The sequence below is a fragment of the Prionailurus bengalensis genome, chromosome A3 (assembly GCF_016509475.1).
Source record: "Prionailurus bengalensis isolate Pbe53 chromosome A3, Fcat_Pben_1.1_paternal_pri, whole genome shotgun sequence".
In the NCBI taxonomy this organism is placed as follows: domain Eukaryota; kingdom Metazoa; phylum Chordata; class Mammalia; order Carnivora; family Felidae; genus Prionailurus; species Prionailurus bengalensis.
Window position 1 is genome coordinate 90,874,399 of NC_057354.1, and position 26,114 is coordinate 90,900,512.

General features: G+C 46.1%; 2 protein-coding genes across 6 annotated transcripts in view; one reads left to right on the forward strand and one right to left on the reverse strand.

The window, feature by feature from the left end:
* Window positions 1-172: 172 nt before the first annotated feature.
* Window positions 173-3,085, forward strand: DOK1 (docking protein 1). 4 transcript variants are annotated; one of them, XM_043603790.1, is made up of 5 exons: window positions 173-273; window positions 632-931; window positions 1,083-1,173; window positions 1,392-1,576; window positions 1,815-3,085. In XM_043603790.1, the coding sequence occupies exons 1-5, from the start codon at window positions 214-216 to the stop codon at window positions 2,649-2,651; spliced, it is 1,473 nt and encodes a 490-aa protein (XP_043459725.1). In that variant the 5' UTR covers window positions 173-213; the 3' UTR covers window positions 2,652-3,085. The 4 variants fall into 4 exon arrangements, with proteins under 4 accessions (XP_043459725.1, XP_043459728.1, XP_043459726.1 ...); XM_043603793.1 differs by lacking the exon at window positions 1,392-1,576; XM_043603791.1 differs by lacking the exons at window positions 173-273; window positions 632-931; window positions 1,392-1,576.
* Window positions 3,086-4,195: 1,110 nt separating this feature from the next.
* LOC122497058 (meiosis 1 associated protein) overlaps window positions 4,196-26,114 on the reverse strand; it is a 66,140-nt gene continuing 44,221 nt past the window's right edge. Inside the window, exons 5-10 of one of the 2 annotated variants that reach the window (XM_043603788.1) lie at window positions 23,259-23,421; window positions 22,136-22,277; window positions 6,775-6,981; window positions 5,510-5,650; window positions 5,031-5,042; window positions 4,196-4,524 (exon numbers count right to left, since the gene is read on the reverse strand). In XM_043603788.1, coding sequence (XP_043459723.1) covers window positions 4,342-4,524; window positions 5,031-5,042; window positions 5,510-5,650; window positions 6,775-6,981; window positions 22,136-22,277; window positions 23,259-23,421 — 848 coding nt within the window. In that variant the 3' untranslated portion in view covers window positions 4,196-4,341. The remainder of the gene's footprint in view (window positions 4,525-5,030; window positions 5,043-5,509; window positions 5,651-6,774; window positions 6,982-22,135; window positions 22,278-23,258; window positions 23,422-26,114) is intronic. The other variant, XM_043603789.1, reaches the window with a different exon arrangement.

The window sequence follows — 26,114 nt, forward strand, 5'->3', positions numbered from 1 at the left end:
CGCGTCCCAGGACTGTGGGCAGGGGCCTAAGAGTGGTGCACCGCCAACTTATCTGGGGACCCCCTCCCCTTTCTTCCTGCTCCTCTCCTGGCTCCCCCTGAGCGGTCCGCGAAGGCCGGGGGAGGGGCGGGAACGCCTCCGGAGGCCCGGCCCCGCCCCCGCCCCGCCTCTAGCCCGCAGGGCCAGGAAGCGCGGAAGAAACCGCCGGGGGCCATGGACGGGGCTGTGATGGAAGGGCCGCTCTTTTTGCAAAGTCAGCGTTTCGGTACCAAGGTAGTCGGGGCAGGGGTTGCCGAGCCCCATCATACCTAGGGGTGGGCTGGAGACCCCAGAGAGAGAGAGAGAGGGAGGGGGCGGCAGCGGGTTGGATGGAGCGCCGGCGGGAGTTATAGAGCCCTATGACGTTCCCGCGAAGTTGATTTCACACTGCGGAGAAGCGGCGGCCGGCCTCGGGGTACGCCCTTTCTGGTCCTGGGAAGATGTAGGGGCATCCTTCTCGGGAAACTTCGCCGTAAGTAGGGAAGATTTGGACCCGAAATCGGCTCGCGCCGGTTCTCTCCTTTCCCGTCGGGGCGCATACAGCCGGTGCTCGCCCGCTCCCTCCCCAGCGTCTCTCGCTCTCTCTCCCCAGAGATGGAGGAAGACCTGGGCCGTGCTCTATCCTGCCAGTCCCCACGGCGTAGCGCGGCTCGAGTTCTTTGACCACAAGGGGTCGGGCGCTGGAGGGGGCCGAGGGGGCTCGCGCCGCCTGGACTGCAAGGTGATCCGTCTGGCAGAGTGTGTGAGCGTGGCCCCCGTGGCTGTGGAGAGCCCCCCTGAGCCCGGCGCTTCAGCTTTCCGCCTGGACACTGCGCAGCGCTCCCACCTGCTGGCGGCCGACGCGCCGTCCAGCGCCGCCTGGGTGCAAACTCTCTGCCGAAACGCCTTTCCGGTGAGGGGGTCGGGGCGAAATGCACCGGGGCCAAGAAGCGACGCGGGGGTGGGGGCAGTTACAGCAGTAAAGGGCCTGAGCTGGCTCAGACCCTGGGAACAGCGTGGAGGGAATTGCGGGGTCCTGGATACTGTTCTTCTCTTTACTCCAGAAAGGCAGTTGGGCTCTGGCGCCTGAGAACCCACCCAAGCTTTCTGCCTTGGAGATGCTGGAGAACTCGCTGTATAGCCCCACCTGGGAAGGTAGACGGCTGAGAGGCCCTGGCAGGGATTGGGGGTGGGGGTGGGGAAGGAAGGGTGTCCTTGGGAAGGGAGTGATTAAATGGTCAGGGGCCCATGGGGAAGTAGGAAGCTCCTGAAACTGGTTTCCAAGTGAGTGCTTGGGCAACCTGTTCCTGCTTCCCCAGCCCCCTCACTCACCTGTGCGGCCAGGTGCCAGTCTAATTGTGTATTCCTTCCAGGATCACAGTTCTGGGTAACCGTACAGAGGACTGAAGCCGCTGAGCGCTGTGGCCTGCATGGCTCCTATGTGCTGAGGGTGGAGGCTGAGAAGCTGACTCTCCTGACCATAGGGGCCCAGGGTCAGATACTGGAGCCACTCCTTTCCTGGCCTTATACTCTGTTGCGCCGCTATGGCCGGGACAAGGTGCGGGGTCTGTTGGGGCGCACTGACTTCCTAGGTGGGGCTAGCTGTGGGGTTGGTGGGGTGGGGCAGGACAGGAAGGTGGGAAGCCCTGTCCTCAGGATAAACCTTCCTTGCCTAGCCCATGACCCTCCCTTCCTCCCCAGGTAGTCTTTTCTTTGTGGATCCCCTAACCTGGTTGGGCCCTGTGACTCATCTCTCATGGCTCCTGGTAATGTGTTTCCCTCTACACTTTCTTCAGGTCATGTTCTCTTTTGAGGCTGGCCGCCGCTGCCCTTCAGGCCCTGGAACCTTCACCTTCCAGACAGCACAGGGGAATGATATCTTTCAGGCGGTTGAAACTGCTATTCACCGGCAGAAGGTCCAGGGAAAGGATGGTCAAGGGCAGGACAGTCTCAGAGCCGATTCCCATGAAGGAGAAGCGGCAGAAGGGAAGTTGGTGTCCCTCCCTGGCGCTCAGGAACTCCCGGGCACTCCTCCGGCCCTGTATGCTGAACCCTTAGACTCACTGCGCATTCCTTCAGGCCCTTCCCAGGATTCCCTATACTCAGACCCCCTGGACAGCACCCCTGCTCGGGCAGGGGAGGCGGCACAGTTAAAGAAACCTCTTTACTGGGACTTGTACCAGCATGTGCAGCAGCAGTTGCTGAAGGCCAAGCTGACAGACCCCAAAGAGGACCCCATCTATGATGAACCTGAGGGCCTGGCCCCAGCTGCTCTCCGGGGCCTTTATGATTTGCCTCAGGAGCCCAAGGATGCATGGTGGTGCCAGGCTCGAGTGAAGGAGGAGGGCTACGAGCTCCCCTATAACCCTGCCACTGATGACTATGAAGTGCCACCGCCTCCTCGGAGCACAAAGCCCCTCCTGGCTCCCAAGCCCCGGGGCCGGCCCTTCCCTGAGCCTGGAGTTGCAGCTGGTGGCGGTGGCAGTGGCGGTGGCGGTGGCAGAGGCCACAGTTCAGACACTGTCCTGTACAGCCAGGTCCAAAAGAGCGGTGGTACCCCGGGGAGCTGGGACTGTGGGCTGTCCAGGGCAGGGGCTGAAGGGACCAAGGCCAAGGCAGAGAGCTCCACATGAGAGGGCGAAACTGGGGACACTGTGGGAGGACCACGGGAAGGTGGCACTGGGGATCAAAGATACTTGTTAGGACCTGCAGGAACCAGAGGGCCGGAAGGTCCTGTGTGAGCCAGCCCAGGGCACCAGGGGGACCAGGGGAGTCAAGGGGAGGATGATCAATCTCAAGAAGTTCTGAAAGTGGGACAGGTGGCAGGGGTGAGGGATAGGACTTGGGAGAGACCGGCACCCCTAAGTCATCCTCCCCAAAGGAATGGACAGCGCTGGACCAGGTCTATGAAGAGGGGTGCTTGCTCTGAGCTGGTGCAGTCAAAGGGGCCTGCATGGAGGCTACAGGGAGCTGCTGAACTGTGCCTGGATCCTGACCCCTGCATTGTTCTTTGCCAGAGACATAGATTTTAAAAAGTTTATTCTCATTAAAGTCAGTTTGGGTTTAAGAGGTCTATGTGTGTGAATAGTCACAGAGATGCCATGGTGGCAGGGGTGCTGGGTGGGTGTGGAGGGGGTCAGGAGAATCCACAGAAGGAGGATGGGGTCGCAGGTGAGTGGAGCAGTGTGGTGGTTGAGAGCCTGGGTGGTCCAGTTGGGCCCACGTGGGCTTGAGCCTGTCTCTGTGATACTGAGCAAGTCATATAACATCTATAACCCTCAGTGACCCCTGTAAAATGGGAAAACCCAATAACAGACTCTACTTCACAGGGTTGTTTGTGTGAAAGGAGTTAAATTTCTCAAGTACTTAGTGCAACCTGAATCGCAGATTAAGCATTTTATAAATGGTAGTTATTCTGTAGGTGGAAAGGGCCAACAGAAAGGTGGACAGGAGTGCCTGGGTGCCTCAGTCAGTTAGGCGTCCAACTCTTGGTTTCAGCTCAGGTCATGTTCTCACATTAACGAGGTCAAATCCTGCGTCTAGTTCTGCGCTGACAGCGCTGACCCTGCTTGGGATTCTCTCTTTTTCTCTCTCTCAAAATAAAAAAGAAAAGAAAAGAGAAGAGAAAAAAGAAAAGAAAAGAAAAGAAAGAAAAAAGAAAAGAAAAGAAAGAAAAGAAAAAAGAAAAGTGGACAGGCTTGGGGAGAGAGAAATAGGAAGGAAACAGGCCTTTTCCACACCGTTTTCCCCTTCTCTTCTCAGCTATAGGACACCTCCTGCCCCCCCCCACCCCCTACTCTGCCTGTAGGTATCAGCACCAACCGCTTTTCTGTCTGAGGGCTGAAGGAAACCACAGTGTGGTGGGTGTAGCGGGAAGAATGCAGCCTTTGGAATGAGGCTTTGATTTCAATCCTACTTCTTTTCATGAACTCTAAAAACCTTGTACTTGTCTCCTGATGTCCAGTTTCCTGAAGGTGACCTGACCTCGTCTACCTGTTTACCAGGAACTACAAGGAGAAATTTGGGCTGGGAATGCTCCTAACAATGGTAGAGACTTACTGGGTATTTAATCTGATACTGTGCTAACAGTATCAAATAATCCAAAAGAAAATGAGTTCCTGCTTGGAGAAGGAAAAAGTTCAGGTGTGTCTCTTCCAGGACTAAGTAGTGGGGCGGCAGCAGTTCTGAAGACTGAGGAAGGAAAGGCTCTGTTTCCCAGTCGCCTGGAGCTCACAGAGGCTCAGGTGGAGCAAAGGCCATTCACTGTATGAGCCCTAGTGTGGATGTGGTTGAACAGGGCCGCCAGGCTCTGGTGCTGGTGACTTAGGGCCCAGAGGGATACTCCTCCCCTTTCTGCTCCTCCACTTCTTCCTCCTTGGAAGGCCAGAAGAAGACTTCTGAGGAAGGCTTGCTGGCTGCTGGCATCTTGGGGGCTCTGCCAGGGGTTGGAGTCATAGGCAGGGGGGCCACTGTGGCTCGAACTCGGTTTGTATGCAACTGCCCAGCCTACAAAGAAAGCAGAGAGTTCTCTGAGGCCCAGACATGGCTCCCGATCTCCTGTCCTGTTCCTTGTTGGGCCTCCTGTCCTAACTCCTTCACGTGTCCCATCCCTTAAGTGACAGCCTCAAAGTCGAGGGCGGTGGAGTCCCCTGGGCTTGTCTCCACAGTGCCGGTCTCCTGGCTGAGTGTTCCTTCTCTGTTAGCTTGTCCATCAGCTAACTTGTGGTGGGCTCAGCTCCCATCTTTAGATTGACTGTAGTTTGGAAAGATCTTTCTTTTGTAACTTCAGCTAAGGCAAAGCAGGAGTTCCTAAAGGTTCTGTTACTAAGAAATTAGGAAAAGATTAAGAATTTATATTCTATACAAACACTGTAGAATATAAATTTCATAAAAAATAACTCCACCCTCAATTACTCTTCTCTCTTTAACCCTTGTTGAGAAAGCCTGGACTCCAATGTACTAAGCTTGGTCAGCCTCCTTTTCCTCATCTGTACAGTGAACATAACACTTACCTTGCAGGGATGCTGTAGGGATTAAACGAGAAAGATATTTGTGAGAGCACTGGTCACAAAACCTGGCAAATGGCTGGTGTTCAGTACATGCTAATTTCCTTTCCTTTGGATATTTCTTTTTCCACCTTCCATTCAGCCTTTTCTTTAAACAGAACCTGTGCTCTCAGTACTGCCAATTTGCTTAGTGGGACAATGGTCTGCTACATGACTAATGGATTATCACAAGTGCACAGTGAAGATGCCTAAACATCACCATATGTAAGTGCCCAGGCAGAAAACCCTCCCTACCGGACAGGGGTTGTAATTTCCTTGGTCTAGGGCAAAGGGCTGTTCTTTTTCTCCTTCCCTGGTTGGCCTGGTTCTCCCCTCCACCAGGGGAGGGGGCTGCTCCCTGGGATGGGGGGAGCCAGGGACAGGGGAGGAGGTGTCTCTTGGGTTCTGGGCATAAAGAAGAGGAGGGAGTAGGGAGGGAGCTGTACCTTTCTCAGGGCCCGGCTTTCCAAGCTTGGCTGGATCCGGCCCTGAAGCTTGGCCAAGGTGTTGCTCAGGTGTGAGTACAGGTGGCTCCAAGCCTGCAAGGGGTTGTAGGTGGGCTCTAGCTCCAGGCTGTCCAGCACCCTCTGTGGAAGAGAGAAGAGAAGACTCACCCAGGGAGCTTGAGGTCACAGAACACAGTAAGAGAACTTGGACCGTGAGAGACTGGAGGATGTGTGAAGACCCGGGGCTTGGCTCAAGACTGAAGTAGATGAGGGTCTCCGCTGGGTGTTCCGGCCCCCAGGTCTGAGTGTCTGTGATGTAAGTGTCAGGTAAGAGTGCGACAAGTAGGTATAGCCGTGAGTGGCTAGGGACACCAAATACTCTGCCTCTGAGAAGCGTGTCATGGGATTCTGAGAGGGGCTAAAGTGCTGGAAGGGTCACAAGGGATCCAGTGTGTGGGCTGTGAGAGAGGGTGTGACCGAGGCCTGGGGCTGCTCACAGTCTGCAGGGGCAGTACATGGAGTTCTTCGCCTGCTAGGTGAGCAGAGCCGGAGACGGAGGGCACACAAGCACAGCATTCCTGAGCAGTCAGGTTTTCCGGCCACAACATCCTGTGCCAGGAACCACTGGCTCTGAAGTGAGACACTGAGCGAGCCACGGCCACTCGTGCCCACCTCTTTTTGCATCCCGGTGGCCGCCAAGGCAAGAACACAATCCCAAGCTCTGTCCTCTCTGCACGTAAGCCAGTGATCCAGCAGCGATGTGGCTCCAGTTCTCCCTGCCCAGAGCCTTTTCTCCTGCCCTCAACCAGAGGAGGCTAGCAGAGGAAATCCAGAATCCAGATCCAAGGAAGACAGGAGAAGGGGGGAGAAGGGGGGGAAAGGGAAAGATGGGGGAGGGGAGGAGGGGGAAAATGGTGGCAGTGCAGTTCTCTCCATTGCATAGGAGTCTCATTTTGAAGCCCTTCCTATCCTGAATGCCTGCATTGACTGCCTTTTTCCCTTTTCCTCAACAAACAGGAAACACAGGCACAAAGCAGAGAAAGACACCACCACACAGACACACATCACATTACTTCCTTCCACCTGGCCTCAGTTCCTACCTTCGCTTTCTTCTCTCACCCTCCACCACCTTCTTGGAACAACCACTCCTCCCTCTGCTCCCCAGTCCTTTCTCCCACAGGCTAATTCCTCTCCTGTATCCTTTTCTCCAGCTCCCAACTCTTTTCTCCCTTCTGTCTGCCACATGAGATCTGAGCTTCACTTGCCTCCACAGTCTTAAGGCTGACGTCAGTTGGGTCCTCAGGCAGTGGGGGGAAGGGGCTGGGCAGCAACAGTTCCCTAGTGGCCACTGCCTTCACCAGCAGAGTGGGGGAGCGTGATGGCACAATCACATAGAAAGTGCTGGCAGGCGTCCTCAGGCTGTGTCCTCCACTCAGGGGCTCCCCTTTGGCCAACAGCAGCCATTCTCTTTTCTGAAACAAGAAGATATATAAATGCTGGTTCACCTTCAGTCTTTGGCATGTTTTGAAGATCTATCTCAATCAAGGCTTCCCCAAGTTTCTCTGGGGGTGTCAGGGAGGACTGAACCATTTTTCTTTGGTCCTGGGAGACAGGGACTTCCTAACTGAGTTGCCCCAAGGGAGTGCTCTTCCTCCCTGGTTGGAGTTGTACACAAAACGGTTCACAATGCAGAGACAGGACAGGCCCTTTCTTGTTATTTTTTAAATGTTTACTTATTTTGAGACAGAGAGAGAGAGAGAGAGAGAGAGAGCGCGCGCAGGGGGAGGGGCAGAGCAAGAGGGAGAGAGAGTCCCAAGCAGGCTCTGTGCCGACACTGGGCTCAAACCCATAAACCCACAAACTGTGAGATCATGAACTGAAATCAAGAGTTAGGTGCTAAACCAACTGAGCCACCCAGGCGCCCCAAGAGATGCCCTTTAACCTGAAGTAGGTGTTCACCCTGGAGATGGCTAATGTATTACTCAATGGTAAATGTAGAATTTTAAGAATTACAATTCTTTTTTTAGGGGCGCCTGGGTGGCTTAGTTGGTTGAGTGTCTGACTTTGGGTCAGGTCATGATCTCATGGTTCGTGAGTTCGAGCTCCTCATCAGGCTCTGTGTTGACAGCTTGGAGCCTGCTTTGGATTCTGTGTCTCCCTCTCTCTCTGTCCCTCCCCTGCTAGTGCTCTGTCTTCCTGACTCTCAAAAATAAAATAAACATTAAAAAAAACTTTTTAAAAAAACATTTCTGAGAGGGAGAGGGAGAAAGAGAGAGAGAAAGAGAGAGCGAGAGAGAGTGAGAGAGAGAATGACCAGTGGAGGGGCAGAGAGAGGGGGACAGAGGATCCAAAGCGGGACTCTGCACTGACAGCAGCCAGCCCAATGAAGGGCTCAAACCCATGAACCCACGAGAGCATAACCTGAGCTGAAGTTGGATACTCAACCAACGGAGCCACTTGGGCGCGCCAAGAATTACAATTCTTAAAAACAGTCTTGAAATACAGACTTGTGTGGGCTGTTGTGAAAATTCAGGTCTTGTTTAGAGGGTGACAAAATGTGCTTGTGTTGCATGACTGAGATCAGAGTGGGCTGGTTAGGGAATATCTGTAGAATACCCAGAAAGGGTTTAAGAAGGTGATCAAAGTCACCTGCCAAAGCAAGAGGAGGAGGAGACAGCAGGGAGAGAAAAGCTTAGGTACAAAGAGGCCAGTGGGCGCAGGATCCTTGAGATCAACACAGCTAGTCACAGGACAAAAAGAAGGGTCAGAATTCCAGGGGCAGTGACTCTGAGTGAAAGGTTCTGCAGAACAGAGGGGGTGACACTTTGCTGTGTGCCATGGGTCAGGAGAAGACACACAGACCTATTAGCAGATTTTCTAGGTGTGCCCTTTTAAATCAGGCATGGGAATAAGGCAATTTTCTTTGGTAGTTTTTCAAGGAAAACCACAAAACTCTTAAGAAATGTGGAGTCAGACTGTTACGATCATCTGCAAATTGTGCCCTCTTGCTTGAGGTGATCAGCACTTCCACCTGGCACAAACATAACAGCCTCTGCTACAGAAGATGAAAGCAAGCACATTAGCTCCACCCACTCTAACTGATACAAAAAGTTGGAAGAATATGAGAGGAAAGGCAAACAGCGGGGAAAGATTTTAAGGGGATTGAGGAGTATCAGTGTCTTGTGGAAGACAAGTGGAAAGTGACACAGTGAAGCACAAAAAACCCTGCTGTAGCATTAGAGTTACATCCTAGGGGGAATGTGCTGGGGTGGAGGTGGTGCATAAGTTTCCAGACACTTAAAAGCAGTGTCATCATTTTGTGCACCACAGAACTGTGAGGAGATCTGGTAGGCTGGGAAGGTGGTAGGTACCTTTAGAAGTTTATGCTTTCTTAACATTTTGCTCATATCTGGAGTGTCTGGGTGGCTCAGTCAGTTAAGCGTCCAACTTCAGCTCAGGTCATGATCTCAACGGTTTGTGAGTTTGAGCCTCAAGTTGGGCTCTGTGCTGACACTCAGAGCCTGGAATCCTCTTCAGATTCTCTCTGTGTCTCCCTCTCCCTCTGCCCCTATTATTTTAATCTATTTTTTTTTCTTTCTTTTTTTTTTTTTCAACGTTTATTTATTTTTGGGACAGAGAGAGACAGAGCATGAACGGTGGAGGGGCAGAGAGAGAGGGAAACACAGAATCGGAAACAGGCTCCAGGCTCCGAGCCATCAGCCCAGAACCTGACGCGGGGCTCGAATTCACGGACCCATGAGATCGTGACCTGGCTGAAGTCGGACGCTTAACTGACTGCGCCACCCAGGCGCCCCTCATCTATTTTTTATGCTGGTTCATGCATTTGTTTGTGAACTAGTTTGTTTATTTATTAAGAATGCGTTGGGTGGCTGTTATGTCCGAAGCACTAGGCATGAATATGTAGAAATTCATTACACATGTTTCTTGCCCTTTGAGAGTTTATATATAGTAAAGGGAAGGTTTGTAAATTAACGTTTGTCCAATACTTAGGATGACCACCTGTTCTGGTTTGCCCATTTAGCAATGAAAGCCCTACATCTCAGAAAACCCCTCAAGGCTGGGCAAACTGGTGTGGTTGGTCACCCTTCCACGATTCCACAGACAATAGAGTATCTTTCCACTGTGGCAAGTCACTGGGGGCTAAAACTATGGCATTGTAACATTTCTTGAACTTTTTTTTTTTTTAGGCAATGTGACATTTCTTACACCTCAGTGTTATGGGACAAATTCATGACTGCTACACTGTGGGATTACTGGGAAACTCTGAGGGACATCTGTGTGGCTCAGTTGGTTGAGCATCCAACTTTGGCTCAGGTCATGATCTCATGGCTCTTGAGTTCGAGTCCCACATCGGGCTCTGTGCTGACAGCTCAGAACCTGGAGCCTGCGTCGGATTCTGTGTGTCTCTCTCTCTCTCTGTCCCTCCTCTGATCATACTTTGTCTTTCAAAAATAAATAAACGATAAGAAATTAAACAAAAAAGGAACTTAAAAATTTTTTTTAAATGTTTTTATTTATTTTTGACAGAAAGAGAGACAAAGCATGAGCGGGGGAGGGACAGAGAGAGAGGGAGACACAGAATCCCAAGCAGGCTCCAGGCTCTGAGCTGTCAGCACAGAGCCCAACATGGGGCTCGAACTCACAGACCGCGAGATCATTACCTGAGCCAAAGTCAGACGCTCAACCGACTGAGCCACCCAGGCACTCCCCAAAAAGGAACTTTGAATGTTGCACACAAAAAATTATGATCCTTAAAATTTGAGCCTATTGATTTTGAGACAACAGCTAAGATTCTATTATAGAACTGGTATACAGAATTGACTGAGGTCTCTCAAAAGTAACTCCTTTTTAAAAAAATTTTTTTTTGAACGTTTATTTATTTTTGGGACAGAGAGAGACAGAGCATGGACGGGGGAGGGGCAGAGAGAGAGGGAGACACAGAATCGGAAACAGGCTCCAGGCTCTGAACCATCAGCCCAGAGCCCGACGCAGGGCTCGAACTCCGGGACCGCGAGATCGTGACCTGGCTGAAGTCGGACACTTAACCGACTGCGCCACCCAGGCGCCCCAGTAACTCCTTTTTTAAAAAGTTATTTATTTTTGAGAGAGAGAGCACAAGCATGAGAGTGTCAGAGAGAGAGGGAGACAGAGAATCCCAACCAGGCTCCACGCTGTCAGTTCAGAGCCTCACATGGGGCTCAAACTCATGAACGATGAGATTATGATCTGAGCTGAAATCAAGAGTAGGACCCTTAACCAACTGAGCCGCCCAAGTGCCCCTCAAAAGTAACTCCTGATGTGTGGGCTTTCAGAGGACTAGGAAGAGACTGAGTTGAAAGGATTTTGCAGACTGCTTTAAAACTTCTGGGCTGATTTAAAGAGAGGTTAGAGTAAGGCTCTGGAAGGAAGAGAAGCAAATGCACTTACTAGAGTTTGATAAAGATATTACTTCATCTGTAATTCTCAGGAGCATTTGGGGGTAAAGTGAGAGATAGGAAAGTTGAACTTTAAGATCCTTATTTTGGACTCTGAATTTCTAACCTCTTCCAGGACAGTAGTTAATGGCAGTAGAGATCTAAAGTCTAGGACCCAAGCTTGAACATGTTACCCAGGTAATGGGTTGACTTGTAGGTACAGGCAGTTGTACCTGTGATGGAAATGGTTAACTGCCATGGCAGGTAGGCAAAGTTGAGAAAAGACAAGAGCATGTCCCAGAAGAGTAGTTTTTGGGGTCCTCAAATTGAACAATGCTTAATGACTACAGATGACAATAGGCTTTTTCTAATTCTATTAAAAAAATTTTTTTTTCAACGTTTATTTATTTTTGGGACAGAGAGAGACAGAGCATGAACGGGGGAGGGGCAGAGAGAGAGGGAGACACAGAATCGGAAACAGGCTCCAGGCTCTGAGCCATCAGCCCAGAGCCCGACGCGGGGCTTGAACTCCCGGACCGCGAGATCGTGACCTGGCTGAAGTCGGACGCTTAACCGACTGCGCCACCCAGGCGCCCCTCTAATTCTATTTTTTTAAGATTTTATTTTTAAGTAATCTCTATACCCAACATGGGGCTCAAATTTACAACCCCAAGATCAAGGATCTCATGCTCTACCGACTGAGCCAGCCCAGTGCCCCTTTGCAAATTTCCAAAGAAAGGAGAATGAGTTAGATGGTGAATTTATCAGAAGACAGGTAAAAATGTATCTGCATTTATGATACGTTTGCTACAGAAGGTGCTAGGGAGCTTAGATTTTAGGAGGTGGGGACTGATTCTGTTTAGAACAGGTATGGACAGGGGCAGAGTGGAAGGGCATGCCATGCTCCAAGCTCATTCTTCCCCACCTCTGCCCTAACTTCTAATTTCTAAGGCTGTGAAGGAAGGCATAGCCACTGCTGGTTGACTGGCCACTACTCCCTCATCCCACTCCCTTCTCCCTACACATTTTTCAGTCTTTCAGTGATTGGTCTGGGGTGACATGTGACCTTGATTTAAATAATGAGACAAGCAGAAGTTGCTGTGTGGGCCTTCTGGGAAAGCTTTCTAATATGTTGGCAGGCTTTTGCCTCTTTACCCTATTCCTTCTTTCTCCCTGGAATAGGATTGGTCTTAAGGTGTAATAGCCACATGAGGAATAGGCATAAGGATGAAGTACATTTGCCATGGATGCTGCAGTGGAAAAATGCAAAGATCCTGGTCCATGATGGTATCATTGATTAACTGTATTGGTTTCAGAATTGTCTGTCTCCATTACTTCTTGTTATATTAGAAAAATAAACTCTTAATTACTCAAGTTAGAGTTGGATTCGATTTCTGTTAGCTGCAGCCAAAGGGATCCTTTACAGATAGCAAAGGAAAGGAAGAGGATGTGGCTAACGAGGAGACAGAAGTAGAAGGGACAAGTTTAATGACACGGTTGTAGGCCTTGCCAGAAGGGCAGATGGGAATTTATTATAGCAGGTAAAAGCTTTAATTCTGCTAAACTAGCATTTCCTTGGTCTGCCATCAATATGATGTCCTGGGACCAAGTTAAGCAATTAAAGTTTTGGGAAGTCCAATGTTATACATGGATTTTTGACTGCAAGGGAACTGGGCACCCCTAACCCCCTGCATTGTTCAAGGATCAACTGTATATACCACATGGGGTTTATTCCAGGAATGCAAGGTTGGTTTAATACCTAAAAATCAAACAATGTAATACACCATGTTTCTAGAATAAAGGATAAAAACTACACAATCATCTCAAAAGATGCAGAAAAAGCATTTGATAAAATCCAAAACCCTTTCAGGAACAAATTAGAAACAGAGTAGAACTTAACCTGGCAAACGGCTCTACAAAAATCCCACAACTAACATCATAAGCAGTGATGAAAGACTGGATGCTTTGTCCCTAAGGTCAGGAACAAGACAAAGGTATCTGGTCTTGCCACTTCTATTCAACATTGTATTGGAGATGTATTGAAGACCAGAGGGCCATTTCCCACATTTTCCAGACTATTAGGGCTCTGGGATTCTGAGTATAAACCAGGGAGAGGCTCATAAAGACACTGGGTGTGTCAACATCCTAGTTCTTAGGGATTAGTATTTTCTAAATTTGGTTTAGAAAAATACAATAATATGACATTTCTCACATCAGAATGCTAAGGTACAACTTCATCCCCCTTATCACTGCTGTGAAGGTCAAGATAGATGTGACAACAGGTACATGGGTGGGTAGGGGACAAAAAAGGTGAGTGAGGGCAGGCTGTGGTGGGGGGCAGGAATAGCTTCCTCGTGAAGGTATTTAAGCAGAATATGGAAAAAATGGGTAGATATTTGTCAGGTGGATAGAGGCAAAAGGAGAGAGCAGCATGAAAAAGGGTATGGGAAGTGTGGAACAGTTTAGCATATTTGGGGGAACACTTAGTAATTTATTAGTGTGGCTGGAGTAAAGGATGGAAGGGGCATGGTGAAATATGAAGCAAAAAAAAAATTAGACAAGGCTGGGTCATGAGAAGCCCACTGATCCCATGCTAGCCGCTGCCTGTTCTATCATCTGTTTCCCCTGTCTGTGTCCCCTCTCTAACTTCATTCTGATTTTTTTTTTAAATGGTTGCTGACCTGCTATCACCCCACTCTCAGCTTGGATTCTTGTTCTTGACTCTTTGCCTAATGTAACCAAGGACTTTCCATATCCCCACCCATTTACAGCCCAACCAGGTCATTGCCTGTGTACTTAGACTCCTGCTAGACACATCCTGGCTTGAATTCTGTCACTTCTGTGGCCAATTAGGGCAGACAGGGCCTGTAAAGCTCTGGAATGTGTCTCCAGAGACTCTGACATTTTAAGTAGGAAACTGAAAGACCTAGGTGGTATTTTCATTTCTTTTTCTAGTTCATACAGACATGACTTTGTAAGAGAAATGAGGATGTGGAAAGTGAGTCATTAGCTACATAACTGGGACTACATAGTAGGATTTGGTAACTGAAATTATGTTTTCCTGGGGATGGATAGATTCATCTCATAAATATTTGGAAAAAATTATATATATATATATATATATATATATATATATATATATATACATATTCCCTACCATATTCCACAAAGCAGTTATGCCAGTTTAGAAACATGCAACAGTACAGAAAGATAAATAAGGGATTGGGCAAAGGAAAAATAAGGGTAGGGCAATTACAGAGCCAAGATTAGGTAAGCTCAGAGAAATGCAAACCACCCACTTTTGCTAGAAGGGAGGCCCACAGCTTTTCCTGATAAAAGTGTTCGAGAAGCTATCTTAAGGATCCTTATTGAATGAGTGTATTTGACAGAACTCCTGCAGTTAATATGATAATGAATTTCATATGGCTATAGAGTGGTTAAGAGTTTGGGTCCTGGAGTCAACCTTTCTGGATTTCATCCTGGCTCTACCATTTACTAGTTGTTTAATCTTGGAAAACTACTTTAACCTCTATGGGCCTCAATTTCTTCATTTGTAAAATACAGATTATAATTCCTCAAAGGATGATTATGGAGATTATATAAATTAGTATTTGTAAAGTGTTTAGAATGGTTTCAGGCACACAGTAAGTACCAAGAAGTGTTAAATTTTTTAAGTTAAACATCTACTGAGTAAGTATTAGATCATGTTTATTACATTTTTCTAAATTAAAAATAATTTAATAATTCTTAGATATAGATCTATAAAAGTTCCCAAGAATGAAGTACAAACACATTGCTCTCTTGTGGTCTGGACTGATCTAAGAGTGAAATTTATGGGAATTGATGCATGGCACATATCTTTCAGGAAGGCTGGGGAATGGGTTTATCAAGAGCCTTGCTTATCTGATGAAGTGCCATTTTTTTGAGGAAAAGGAAGTAAAATACTCAAATAAAATAACCCATGAGGAGGACAGAAGGACAGAACAGTCAATTCTCCAGTCAGAAAATCAGGGGATGGAATAACACTTAAGGCTGCAGTTGACTAAGGTTTAGAGTGTGTGTAAAGTGTAATTAGAAAAGTTATACAACATTTATGATGCTGATAAGGACTGGTGGGCTAGTATTAATGACTAGAATTTAATTATGGCAGTGTGGACCTGGTTCAGAAGAACCATTCTAAAAGAAGGGGCAGTGGAAGAGACAGCATTGAATGAATTGAGCTATGCTCATGCTTGTAAGGAAACCCAAGAACCTGAAAATGAGAACTTGGTGGAGCCAGCCAACTGGCTGAGAGTAAACCAGAAAATGTATTATAGGCTGTCTAGCCAAATAAGGGATGCAAAGTGGGGGAATGAATGAACATTTAACAAACATTTCCTTCTGCATCTGAGTGGAATGGAATGGCCAGAGGCAGACTGGCTCTCCTGCCTAAAACAACTAGTAAAGCTGGAATATACAGAAGCCATTTGTATGAAGGCAGCCAGGAGGTGCTGAGACAGTGAAAATGAGTGATAGCTAAGTCTCTGGAGAGGGAAGAATCCAGAGAGAGGAGGAAATCAAAACTGCTTTTACCCTGAGGGCATAAGTTGATTCTGAGTTGGAGGGACAGCTGGTGGGAGCTGAGAATCTAGGATTTGTACTTGCTGAGGCACTTTCAAGGGAACAGAGAAACCAGCAGATCTTTAGATGGAGACCAGGCAGGTGTGGGGTGGGTGCTCAAACCAATTTTTCACTCATTTTTTTTCACATTTACCAAATACTGGGGCTTCATGGAGCAGGAGGCAAAAATATCCAAGGAGAAAGCCTTTAGAAGCAGAGCATTTTAACATACTCAGGATACAGTGATTAGAGTTGGGATTTTCCAAGGGAGGGGGATGCATATAATATACCAGGTTTCAGTGGAAAATCCTGGAAGGCCAGGAGCAAGCCAGGGTAGACTGAGCCTTAGCAGGACAGCAGTCAAGCCTGGACTCAGTACAGCTCCTGAGTAGAATAGGATGTTCTGTCACCACCCTATCTGCCTAGTGCAGGTCAGGATGGACCCTCTCTATAGGAATGCCAACTGGAGCCTCTGCAACTTATTTAGACACATTGAGCATCTTTCATTAAAATATTACTGGCTGTACCAAAAGACAGAACCACATTTCCAAAAACCAAAAGAAAATAAAGAGTTGAAACAAATGGATGATCCAGGCATTGGGGTCAGCATACAAGAACTCTAAAATAACTATGATTAGTATATTCAAGAAAATAGGTGAAAAAATGGAGACTATCTGCAGAGAATTAGACACTATTAAAAAAAGAGACACAAATGTAAATCATAGAACTACTAAGCAACCACCACGTGCAAATCATTTGCCAGACATATTTAAACATGCAATATTATTCAATCCCCTTAAAAACTACATGAGAGGGGCGCCTGGGTGGCGCAGTCGGTTAAGCGTCCGACTTCAGCCAGGTCACGATCTCGCGGTCCGTGAGTTCGAGCCCCGCGTCAGGCTCTGGGCTGATGGCTTGGAGCCTGGAGGCTGTTTCCGATTCTGTGTCTCCCTCTCTCTCTGCCCCTCCCCCGTTCATGCTCTGTCTCTCTCTGTCCCAAAAATAAAATAAAAACGTTGAAAAAAAAATTAAAAAAAAAAAACTACATGAGATATGTTTTGTTGTTTCTATTTAACATGTGACAGGGACAAGATTTACTAATGTGTGTCTGTCATGCACCTTCTCCCTTTTTTCGTCCTCCCCCACTCTACTTCTACTCATGAAAGGAGAAGCCTTGTGAATTCTATCCCTGGATATTTTCAATAGGAAGAAAGAGGGGTGCTTGGCTGGCTCAGTCAGTGAAGCATATGACTCTTGATCTCGGGGTTGTGAGTTCAAGCCTCACACTGGATGTGTAGAGATTACTTAAAAATAAAATCTTTTTAAAAAATAAGAAGACAGAGACAGGACCTGAGGAGGAGGCGGAGTATGCCAGAGGGGTAAGCCAATCTACAGAATACGTATATAGCTGAGAGAGAGAGGAAGAAGGTAGAGGAACAGGGACTGGTGATGTAGACAGAGTTTTAGTTTTTTGTAAAGTGTGTGTGTGTGTGTGTGTGTGTGTGAAAGGCTTTTGGAATAACTCCTGGTGAGATATAATTGAGGAGTGGAGGATGAAGATTTGAGAAATGTCATTGTGGGTTATGAACTATTTCCTTTTTGGTGTTCTTTGAAAGCACAAATGAATTCTAAAATTACTTTTTGGCCTCTGGATAGTGCTTCTTTGTATACTGTTTATACAGAGGCTAAACCAAATGGGGCCACTAGATTTGTTAGGGTTTCAAATAAATGAATGTACTGATACTTAGAGAGGTTAAGTATATCACCTGAATTCACTCAGTTGGGAAATAATGAAGCTGTTAGGAACCTAGGGCCATCTGATTCCAAAGTCCATGCTTTTCATGGGACAATACAAACTAAATTTTACTACAATAGATTAGAAAACTGCCTTGCCTCAACTCCCCAGAAAGAGACGTAACAAAGGGAGAATTTCCACTCTGAACCTAAAATTTGACTAAGGCTGAGAAATTAGTTCATAAAATGGGAAAGTGGTAGGAATGACAGGAAAAGGCAACCATGTTATCCTGGAGTTTGGGTAGTCAGACTTATATCACAAACTTTAATCCAAATCATTAGATCATGTATTTGGAAAGCTAACAGAAACATGCTTTCCCTAAAAAAAGGAAATACAGCACACAAAGGTCTTTTGAAAAATAGAGAGATCCAGAAAGGCCTCATTGCAGAAACACCATTTGAGCTGAGTCTTTCAGGATGGGGTAGGGTTTGAGCATATGGCAAGAGGAGAAGGGACAATATGAATAAAGGTTCAAAGGTGGGGCAATTTAAAGTTTGTATAGTCATTTGGTTGGACTCTCTGGTGCACAATAGGGAATGCTCAGAGATGGACTGGAGTCTGAATACTTGGCTAAGGAATATGGACTTTAAAGTATAATCAATAGTAAGCCACAAACTATCTTTAAGCTGAAGAGTGGCAGGGTCAGTGCTATGTTACAAGAAGATTAATCTGGTGGCAGTGTATAAAATGAACTGGCAAGGGGAACACTAAATGGATTGAGACAAGAGATTATTGCAATATTAAAGGAAAGAGGTAAACAGCCTTCAAACTAGGATAGTGATGATAAAAATGAGAGGACAAAATACATGCAGAGATGCTATCAAGATAGAATAGACAAGTTGCTGGGTATTGGCACCACTGAAAAACATGTGATAGTCAGGAGAGTGCTTCAAGAAGATTAATCTGGTCTAACATACAGAGAAAATTACAAGAGGGAGAGATTGGAGGTAGGGAAGCTAGTTAGGAGTTTACTGAAGAAGTCCTGGTGAGAACAAGCAGTGGGAACACCAAGGCAAGGACAGTTGCAACTCACTTGATGAGAAGAACATTGATTCGACTTAGTGATGAAGTGGGTGTAAAGGGTGAGAAGGCTGGAGGGGACTGAGGTTTCAAGCCTGGGTGAGCAGACAGCGGTGGCACTGCTATTAACAGAAAGACAAAAGTCAGAATGAGAAGCTAGCTGGAGGGGAAATGTTGCAGTGAGAAACAGAAGGCAAGACTTACATGGGGAGCTGAGGACATCAGATTTTAAAAGAACCTATGAAAAAGGTCTAAGAAACACCAGAAAACCAAGGAGTTAGAGAAGTGCTGAGAGCTCGTAAATACAGGGTCAGAGAGGTTCAAGCTCTAAATAAGGTCTTGTCACATAGTAGGTCCTGGGAAAAGATTTGTTGTTGAATGAATCAGAAGAGGCGTGTGGAGAATTCTCCCCTCTATAACACACTGCCTTTCAGGATTTTTGCTGCTTGGAGATGTCATGTGAAAAGCAAGGAGGAAGAGTCAATCAAACACTGTTTTGCTTCTGTCTTTTCCAGAAAAGGAGAGTGTTCTTTAATCTGGTGGAGTGGAACAAACAGATGGTAGAGAGAACAGTAACACAAGATGGGTGAGGAGCTAGTACAAGTAACTGGTCACTTTAAGTGAATTTAAGTTGAGAAGCATGGGGTGTTAGCTGAGGGTAGAGTCAGCCTCACTGTTGCATGCTGTGTTTATCTGGCTACATCCAGAGTAGGGAATTTAGCAAGGAAGTTAAAAGCATGGCTTTGTAGTCAAGAACTAGTTTCAAATTCTGACTTGGCCACTTTGGTAGCTATGTGATCACGTTTTGGTAAGTAACTTCATCTCTTTAGACTTCAGTCTTTTACATGGGTAAAAACAGGGAAAACAATCCTTATCTCAGAGAATTATTGTGAGGATTAAATGAGGTAAAGTATGCAAAGCACTTGGTTAAGTGACTAGCACTTAGTAGGTGCCCTAAAATATGGGTATCTGTTAGTGATGGGTCAATACATACTTGTGCATTTCCATGATAGACGAGTGATAAAGAGGCCTCTTTGGCCCCTAGAATGGTAGTTGGTATATAGTGCTCAAGAAATATTTGTTGAATAAATAAATAAATATTAGATGCCCAAACACCGAATTCAGAGGCAGGAAGAGTCTGATTTATATAGGTAAGCCAGGATGGGATAAAATACTCTTCCCCATTCTCATTTTTAATGGCTACATAATATTTCATTGTTTGGTTGAATTATTGTTCCCATAACCTTTCCCTTGTTTCGATTTAACCTTTCCTCTTTTTAGGACATCTAGGTTGTTTCCAATTCTTTACCATTGTAAATAACACTGAGATAAGCATGCTGGTATATATATCTTTGTTCCCTTTTCTGATTGTTTTCCTGTGCTACATACACTCTCAGCAATAGAATTAAAGTTTTGAAGTAGCTATCACTTTCCAGAAAATTTACACTCCTTCTAGCAGTATATTAAAATGCAAATGTCTGTTTGAAAGATCACACACTGTAAGAATGTAGGGAAGCCACTTGAGGGAAATTCCTCCCCAGTGATGTAGCATCATTGAGATCCTGAGGAATGGGGTGGAGTAAAATGGTCAACGGAGCTGTTGGGCTCTGATAGTCAGGACATATCTGTTGTTTCTGCTCTGCAAAGACAGGGGATGGGTGTTCTTCAGATAGGAAACAGGAACTCTGTGGGCGGATCTAAAAGGGAGTGTGGGCTTTGAAACAGGAAAAAAGAAACCTGCTTCTGATAGTGAAAGAGACACATTGCTGTGCTGGCCTGATCACCCATACGCTACTAGGTCAAACCATTGCTCTATTTCCACTCATAGTTAGGCTTGTCCTCGATTATATGTGCAGTTGTTTTATTTTGCTTTCTAAGTGTTTCATGTGTGTGCTCTTTTATTTTATTTTTTTCCATTTCAGGGATCGGGCATCCACTTAGTTATTCAAGTCAGAAACCAAGCAGTTATGTGATACCTTCCTCTTCCTCACTCCCTACATCCAATCCTTCCCTAAGTTCTGACTCTGTCCCTAAAATATTTCTTTAATTGGTTTACTTTTCCCATCTTGCTTCCAACATTCTAGTCTAAGCCTAGACTACAGCAGTGCCCTCCCACCTCATTTTCTTCTTCCCATTCTCGCTTCTGCCAGTTCATTTCCAATGTTTGGCAAGTAATCTTTTTCAAAACTCAAATAATTTCTTATGATTTCTTTCTGTACTTAAAGTCCAAGGTCCTTATAATTTGGTCTACAAAACTGCATGATTTGACCGCTGCTCACTTCTCCAGCCCCGCCTTTTGGCTCTCTCTCCCTTGCTTTCTTTGTTTCAGTCACAGTGGTCTTTCCATTCTTGATTCTTCTCTCAGCTCTCTTCAGCCTTTGGGTCTTTGCACATGCCTTTCCCAAGCATGTTCTTCTTGCTGCCCTTCACCTGTCTAATTCCCACCCCATAAACTGCCAGGTCTCAGTTTAAATGTCACTTTCACAGAGAGGCTTTCTTGCAGCAGCCTCTTCTTTTCCTTCACAAACTTCTCACAATTAAGTATTTATACATATATACACAGTAAAAACTTGTTTTGCAAGCATAATTCATTCTGGAAACATGCTTCTAATCCAAAGCACTTGTATATCAAAGTGAACTTCAAGAACCATTGTCTTAGTTGCGATCATGTGACATTCAGCATCACATACTACTCATACTGCAAAACATCACTTGTTTATCAAGTTAAAATTTACTAGAAATGTTTGCTCATCTTGCAGAATACCCGCAGAACAAGTTACTCACAATCCAAGGTTTTACTGTAATTACACTTTTATATTTATGTAACTTATATAAAGCTCTTCTAAATTATTTTTTAAATGTTTATTTATTTTGAGAGAGAAAGAGAGAGAGCACGAACAGGGAAGGGGCAGGGGGAAAGTGAGAGAGTCCCAAGCAGGCTCTGTGTGTCAGCGTGTATCCCCATGCAGGCCTTGATCTCATGAAGTATGAGATCATGACCTGAGCAGAAATCAGTAATTGGATGCTTATTTGACTGAGCCACCTAGGTGCCCCTAACTTCTAAATTATAATTATATATATAATTCTATCTCTTTTATTATAGAGTAAGTTTCTTGAGGCCATGGATAATGCTTATCATGTTACGATTGAGTATCTAGAGTTTAGCAAAATGTCTGGCACAGCCTAGGGGTTATTCATTTAAATAAACCATAATTTCCCGACTGGTGTTAGAAAGAGAATAGTGTTAAAACATAGTTAATTAGGGGCGCCTGGGTGGCTCATTCAGTTAAGCGGCCGACTTCGGCTCAGGTCATGATTTCGTGGTCTGCTGAGTTCGAGCCCCACGTCGGGCTCTGTGCTGACAGCTCAGAGCCTGGAGCCTGTTTCAGATTCTGTGTCTCCCTCTCTCTGACCCTCCCCCGTTCATGCTCTGTCTCTCTCTGTCTCAAAGATAAATAAACGTTAAAAAAAAAATTTAAAAAAACAAACAAAAAAACCATAGTTAATTATATGGAAAATGCCCTGTTTCCATTTAAATGTACAAAATTAGGGATTTTTGAGTTTAGTGTCATGTAACTGAGTTCAGGAAGTGTTCTCTATATCATGAAACAAAAAAGGCAAGTCCTATTTAATCCACATTTCAGAGTATTTCTAGTTTTTTCCTGTCCTCTTGAGAACTGGGACAGGTTTGGGATCAGGTCAGGATTAAGTTAGCTACTTTTCTATGGCTGGTGCTTTAACTCTTTTTCTTCCTCACCTGGGGACATGGATACTCACCAGCAGGCTGTGACACAAAGCATGGAAATGCTGCTGATTTGTCTCTAGCTCATCCCAGTCCAGCTGCCAACAGCTTGTGGGTCTGAGGATGAAGGGCAGTCCATATGTCAATGACTCGCAGATCCCACTGGAATTTAGAGCCCTGGCAAGAGACAATTGCAGTGAAAGTCTCCTCAGCAATATTTAGAACCTTGACCCCAGATCAGCTTAAACTCAGCTTATGTCTAAGACTCTGTTGTGAAATCCTTTGGGTTAGGGCCTGTGAATTATTCACCTTAGCATGGCCAGCACCTAGCAAGGTATCTGGCACATAGTAGAATCTCAAAGCCTGTTAATCAATGAGTGAAGCAACCATCATGAGGGCTGTAGACTGACGGATATTACTTCTCCTGAGCTCATTCCATTCCAAGTGACTTCTCTGGGGTCACTCCCAGAACACCCCTGCTACAATAACCCTGTAACTCAACAGTATGCTAACCATCTGCATCCCAGTTCTGGCTTTCTTGTAGCAAGGTACTGACAGAGGATGCATTTAAGAAGAGAATAAATTTAAGAAAGTTCCCCAGCAGCATCTATGGTCACAAACCCATGGATAAGCTTACTCAGATACTTGTGCACAGGCATTGTGATAGGAACCAGGAAGCAGAAAAAGTGGTCTTTGCCATCATTGTTAATTCTCCCTGAGAACTGGCTCCCCTGGGAGGAATTCTAGTACTTGGAGAAGTGGCAAGGCAGGGGTTGATCCTATCTACCCTTTGTTCCTTGGAGGTCAGATCTCTGTCCTGATGCCTAAACACAGTAAGGTATTCAACAAACAGTTGCTAAATGGGTAAACACTGCTGATCTTGTTTTTCTCCACGTTCAGAGACTTTCTGGATTTCCAATCCTCATCCAGCCTTTAGAATGTCCTACTGAGGCACATCTTCCACCATCTGTCCATTTGTCTCCACATACTGAGAAACCTGACCTTGCTCTTTCACTCTCATACCTGTACTTGCTGCTTTGGAACTGACTCCCACCTGTGGAACACTTGGAGATGCCCTCTATCTCTGGACTTCCTAGTTGGAACCAGTGAGAATAAATAAGCATTTGCATGGATTGGGGAAGTTCCCTTGTCCCATACTTGATCACCCGGAGCTTGTAACAAGAGGCCGATGACTGGGAGGCCATCTGGTAAAGTGTGCTGAAGTCTCCTTTGGGGTCATCCATTCTCAAGGAGCCATCAGCTGTGCCAGGGAGCAGGGACGGGCTGAGAAGTCGCTCTTGGAGATCACATTTCAGGCACACTACAATAAAAATGGCATTGGGGGAGGGATTGTTTGTCACAAGCTACCTCAGGGTATGTGATTAAGAGACAACATCTGCTACCCATTCCACATCCACCAGGCAAGCAAAGCTTGGGAGGAGGCAGGGGAGTGGAAAGGGGAAAGTATGACTGGTTTGGAAAGGCAGAGCAGGTTTGGACCTACAGTGTTGCTCAATACAATAGTTAACTTATTTTCTGGGTCTGATATGATTTTTGCTTATTTTACTTCTGGGTTGGCTGAGCAGTTGCCTCATAGTGAGAGACCTGGCTTGTGATCCAGTCTGAGAGGAGCATGTGCCCTCTGTGGAGGAGGCAGCTAATACTACGATATGCAGACACCCTCTGCAATCACAGATGGAAATCTTGCCTCTGCTGCTTCCCTGTGGCTAAGCTTTGGCAAGACCATAGGTCAGATGAAGGAAGAGCAGGAAAGCAGAAGTCAGAGAGTCAGCTGACAGCTGCTATTTCTCTGTGGGCCTTTCTAGGGACATTCAGGGAAGGGGGAGGAATAAGTCCCTGAAATAGTTTATTTTTTAATTCCCTAAAGAAACCCAAGCATAGAACCTTTTAGAGCATCACTGTGGCAACAGACAACAGTTCTGAGGGGGCTTCATCTAGGTATAAATTATTCATCAAGGTATTACGCTCTTCTGTAGTAAGGTTCTGCTCTGGCAGGTACATTCACATGCCACAGTGTACATGTTCTGTTGCACTAGGCTCGAATCCTTGATATTACAGTTTTTCAATGAAATGTATACCAGGTTTGAATACTGTTAACAAACATGAGGTAAAAATGAAAGTATAAATAATGCAGAAAAAGAAATAGGATGGCAGAATAGATGTCAGATTCAGCTGGCCCTCCTGGGCCCAGCAGTCAGATGTAGACATTAATTCTGGGTAAGACGGTCTTGGCCTGGTATGTCTCAGAGCCCAGGAAGTCAGCAGGAGGGACTTGGCCTACGACTCCCCTCATTTCCTCTGTGCCTGACTTCTCCATTGTTAGGTCTTTGGGCTTTAGGACTGGAGAGCTGTGTTCATCTGGCTAAGATTCTCAACTCCGGTTGTGATAAGAATCACCTTTTTATTAAGGAACTTTTAAAAGATACTGATGTCTGGGCCCTACCTCACACTAGTGAAATTGAGATCTTTGGAGATGGAACCCAGATGCCCGTATTTTTAAAAAGTCCCTCATGTGATTCTTACTGAGAATTATTGGAACTGTAGTCTCAACAGTGTTCCAAAGCTGGGAAAGCTGTCTTAGCAGGACTAGAGTCTAGAATTAGGTGTGCTTCTCATCACCCAGAACCCAGATGCAGAGGTGGCAGACTCTGAAACCCATGAAAGGAGAAAAGACACTCATGTGAAGCTGACTGTGCACTCTGTCAGAAGGCCTCTGAGAGAAGCACCTGGAGAGCGGGTGTGAGAGGCCCTGGCCAGCTACAGAAGCAGGTAGAGTGGGCGAAAAACCTGGTAAGGAGTCCAAGTGAACATCTAAGGAACAGTCCTCAGAAGATTCTAGAGGAGAAGAGCTCAGGGTATGTATTGTTTTGTTTCATTTTTATGGTGTGCCACATTTCCAAAAATCCAGTGTGGTAATGCATCAGTTTTTTAAATAATGGATAACCACACTATGGTCTTTACTGTGGTTGTATAAACTCTCAGGTAGGTCACACCCATCCTGGAGGGGGCCTACTTTTCCCAGACCTCATTCCAATTGTGCCTGGGCATCTGGGTTCCAGGCTGGGCCTCTCCAGCAGAAGAGCTACGGAGTCTGGATCTAAGTTCCGCCATGCACCCTGAAGACCTGCACATTTCCAAAAAATGACTGCAGATGGAGATAAACATTCTGGCTTTGACCCAGGTGTCGAAAGCCATGGAAAGAGGGAGGGGAAAGGTAGAGAAACTCTCAACAATACCATGGGCAAGTGCTGTGCAACAGTTGAAGAAAGGCTGGATGCAGGAGTTCCTGGCCTTGGAGGGCCCCAGCTCGCCTAATGAAAGAAGTGCCAGCATGAGGCAGCATCTTTGTTCAGAACTGCCCAGCATGAGGTGGGTTGTGTAGTAGGTGAGGGTCCTGGTTCTACAAGCAGACAGACCTGGGTTTGATGAATGTTCTCTGGGCTGACAGCCTTCCGAGCTTCCGAACTGTTGAGACTACAGTTCCAGTAATTCTCAGTAAGAATCACATGAAGGACTTTTTAAAAATACCAGTGTGTAGGTTATGTGTTTCTTACAGTTGCCATTGGCCAGGTACGTACTCTTAATATTTACTACCCTAACTTCACAGTAAGGATAAAATAATATTTCTAAGTGACAAGAAAGCATTTATGTCATGTTTAATTGACAGTTTTTCTTTCTTAGTGGTACATAAAGTAATGGTGTATCTCATAGTTGATAGCATCTTAGATTCAATGACATATGGTAATAGTACCTGCTTTGTGGTGGTTGGTGAAGATGAAATGGGATAATGCAGGAGGAGAGGAGGTAATATAGTGTTTGGGGAAAAATATATACAAAGTGGATTCCAGAAGATGGGACAGGGAGGAATTGGCACCACCAGCTTTGGACATAAGGGGTGGAAAGGAGGTCCAGGGAAGAAGGTTTATACACCAAGGAAAGACAGACTGAAATCAAGGCAAGTCATCAAAGGCATTCTAGGCTCTGGGATGAAAT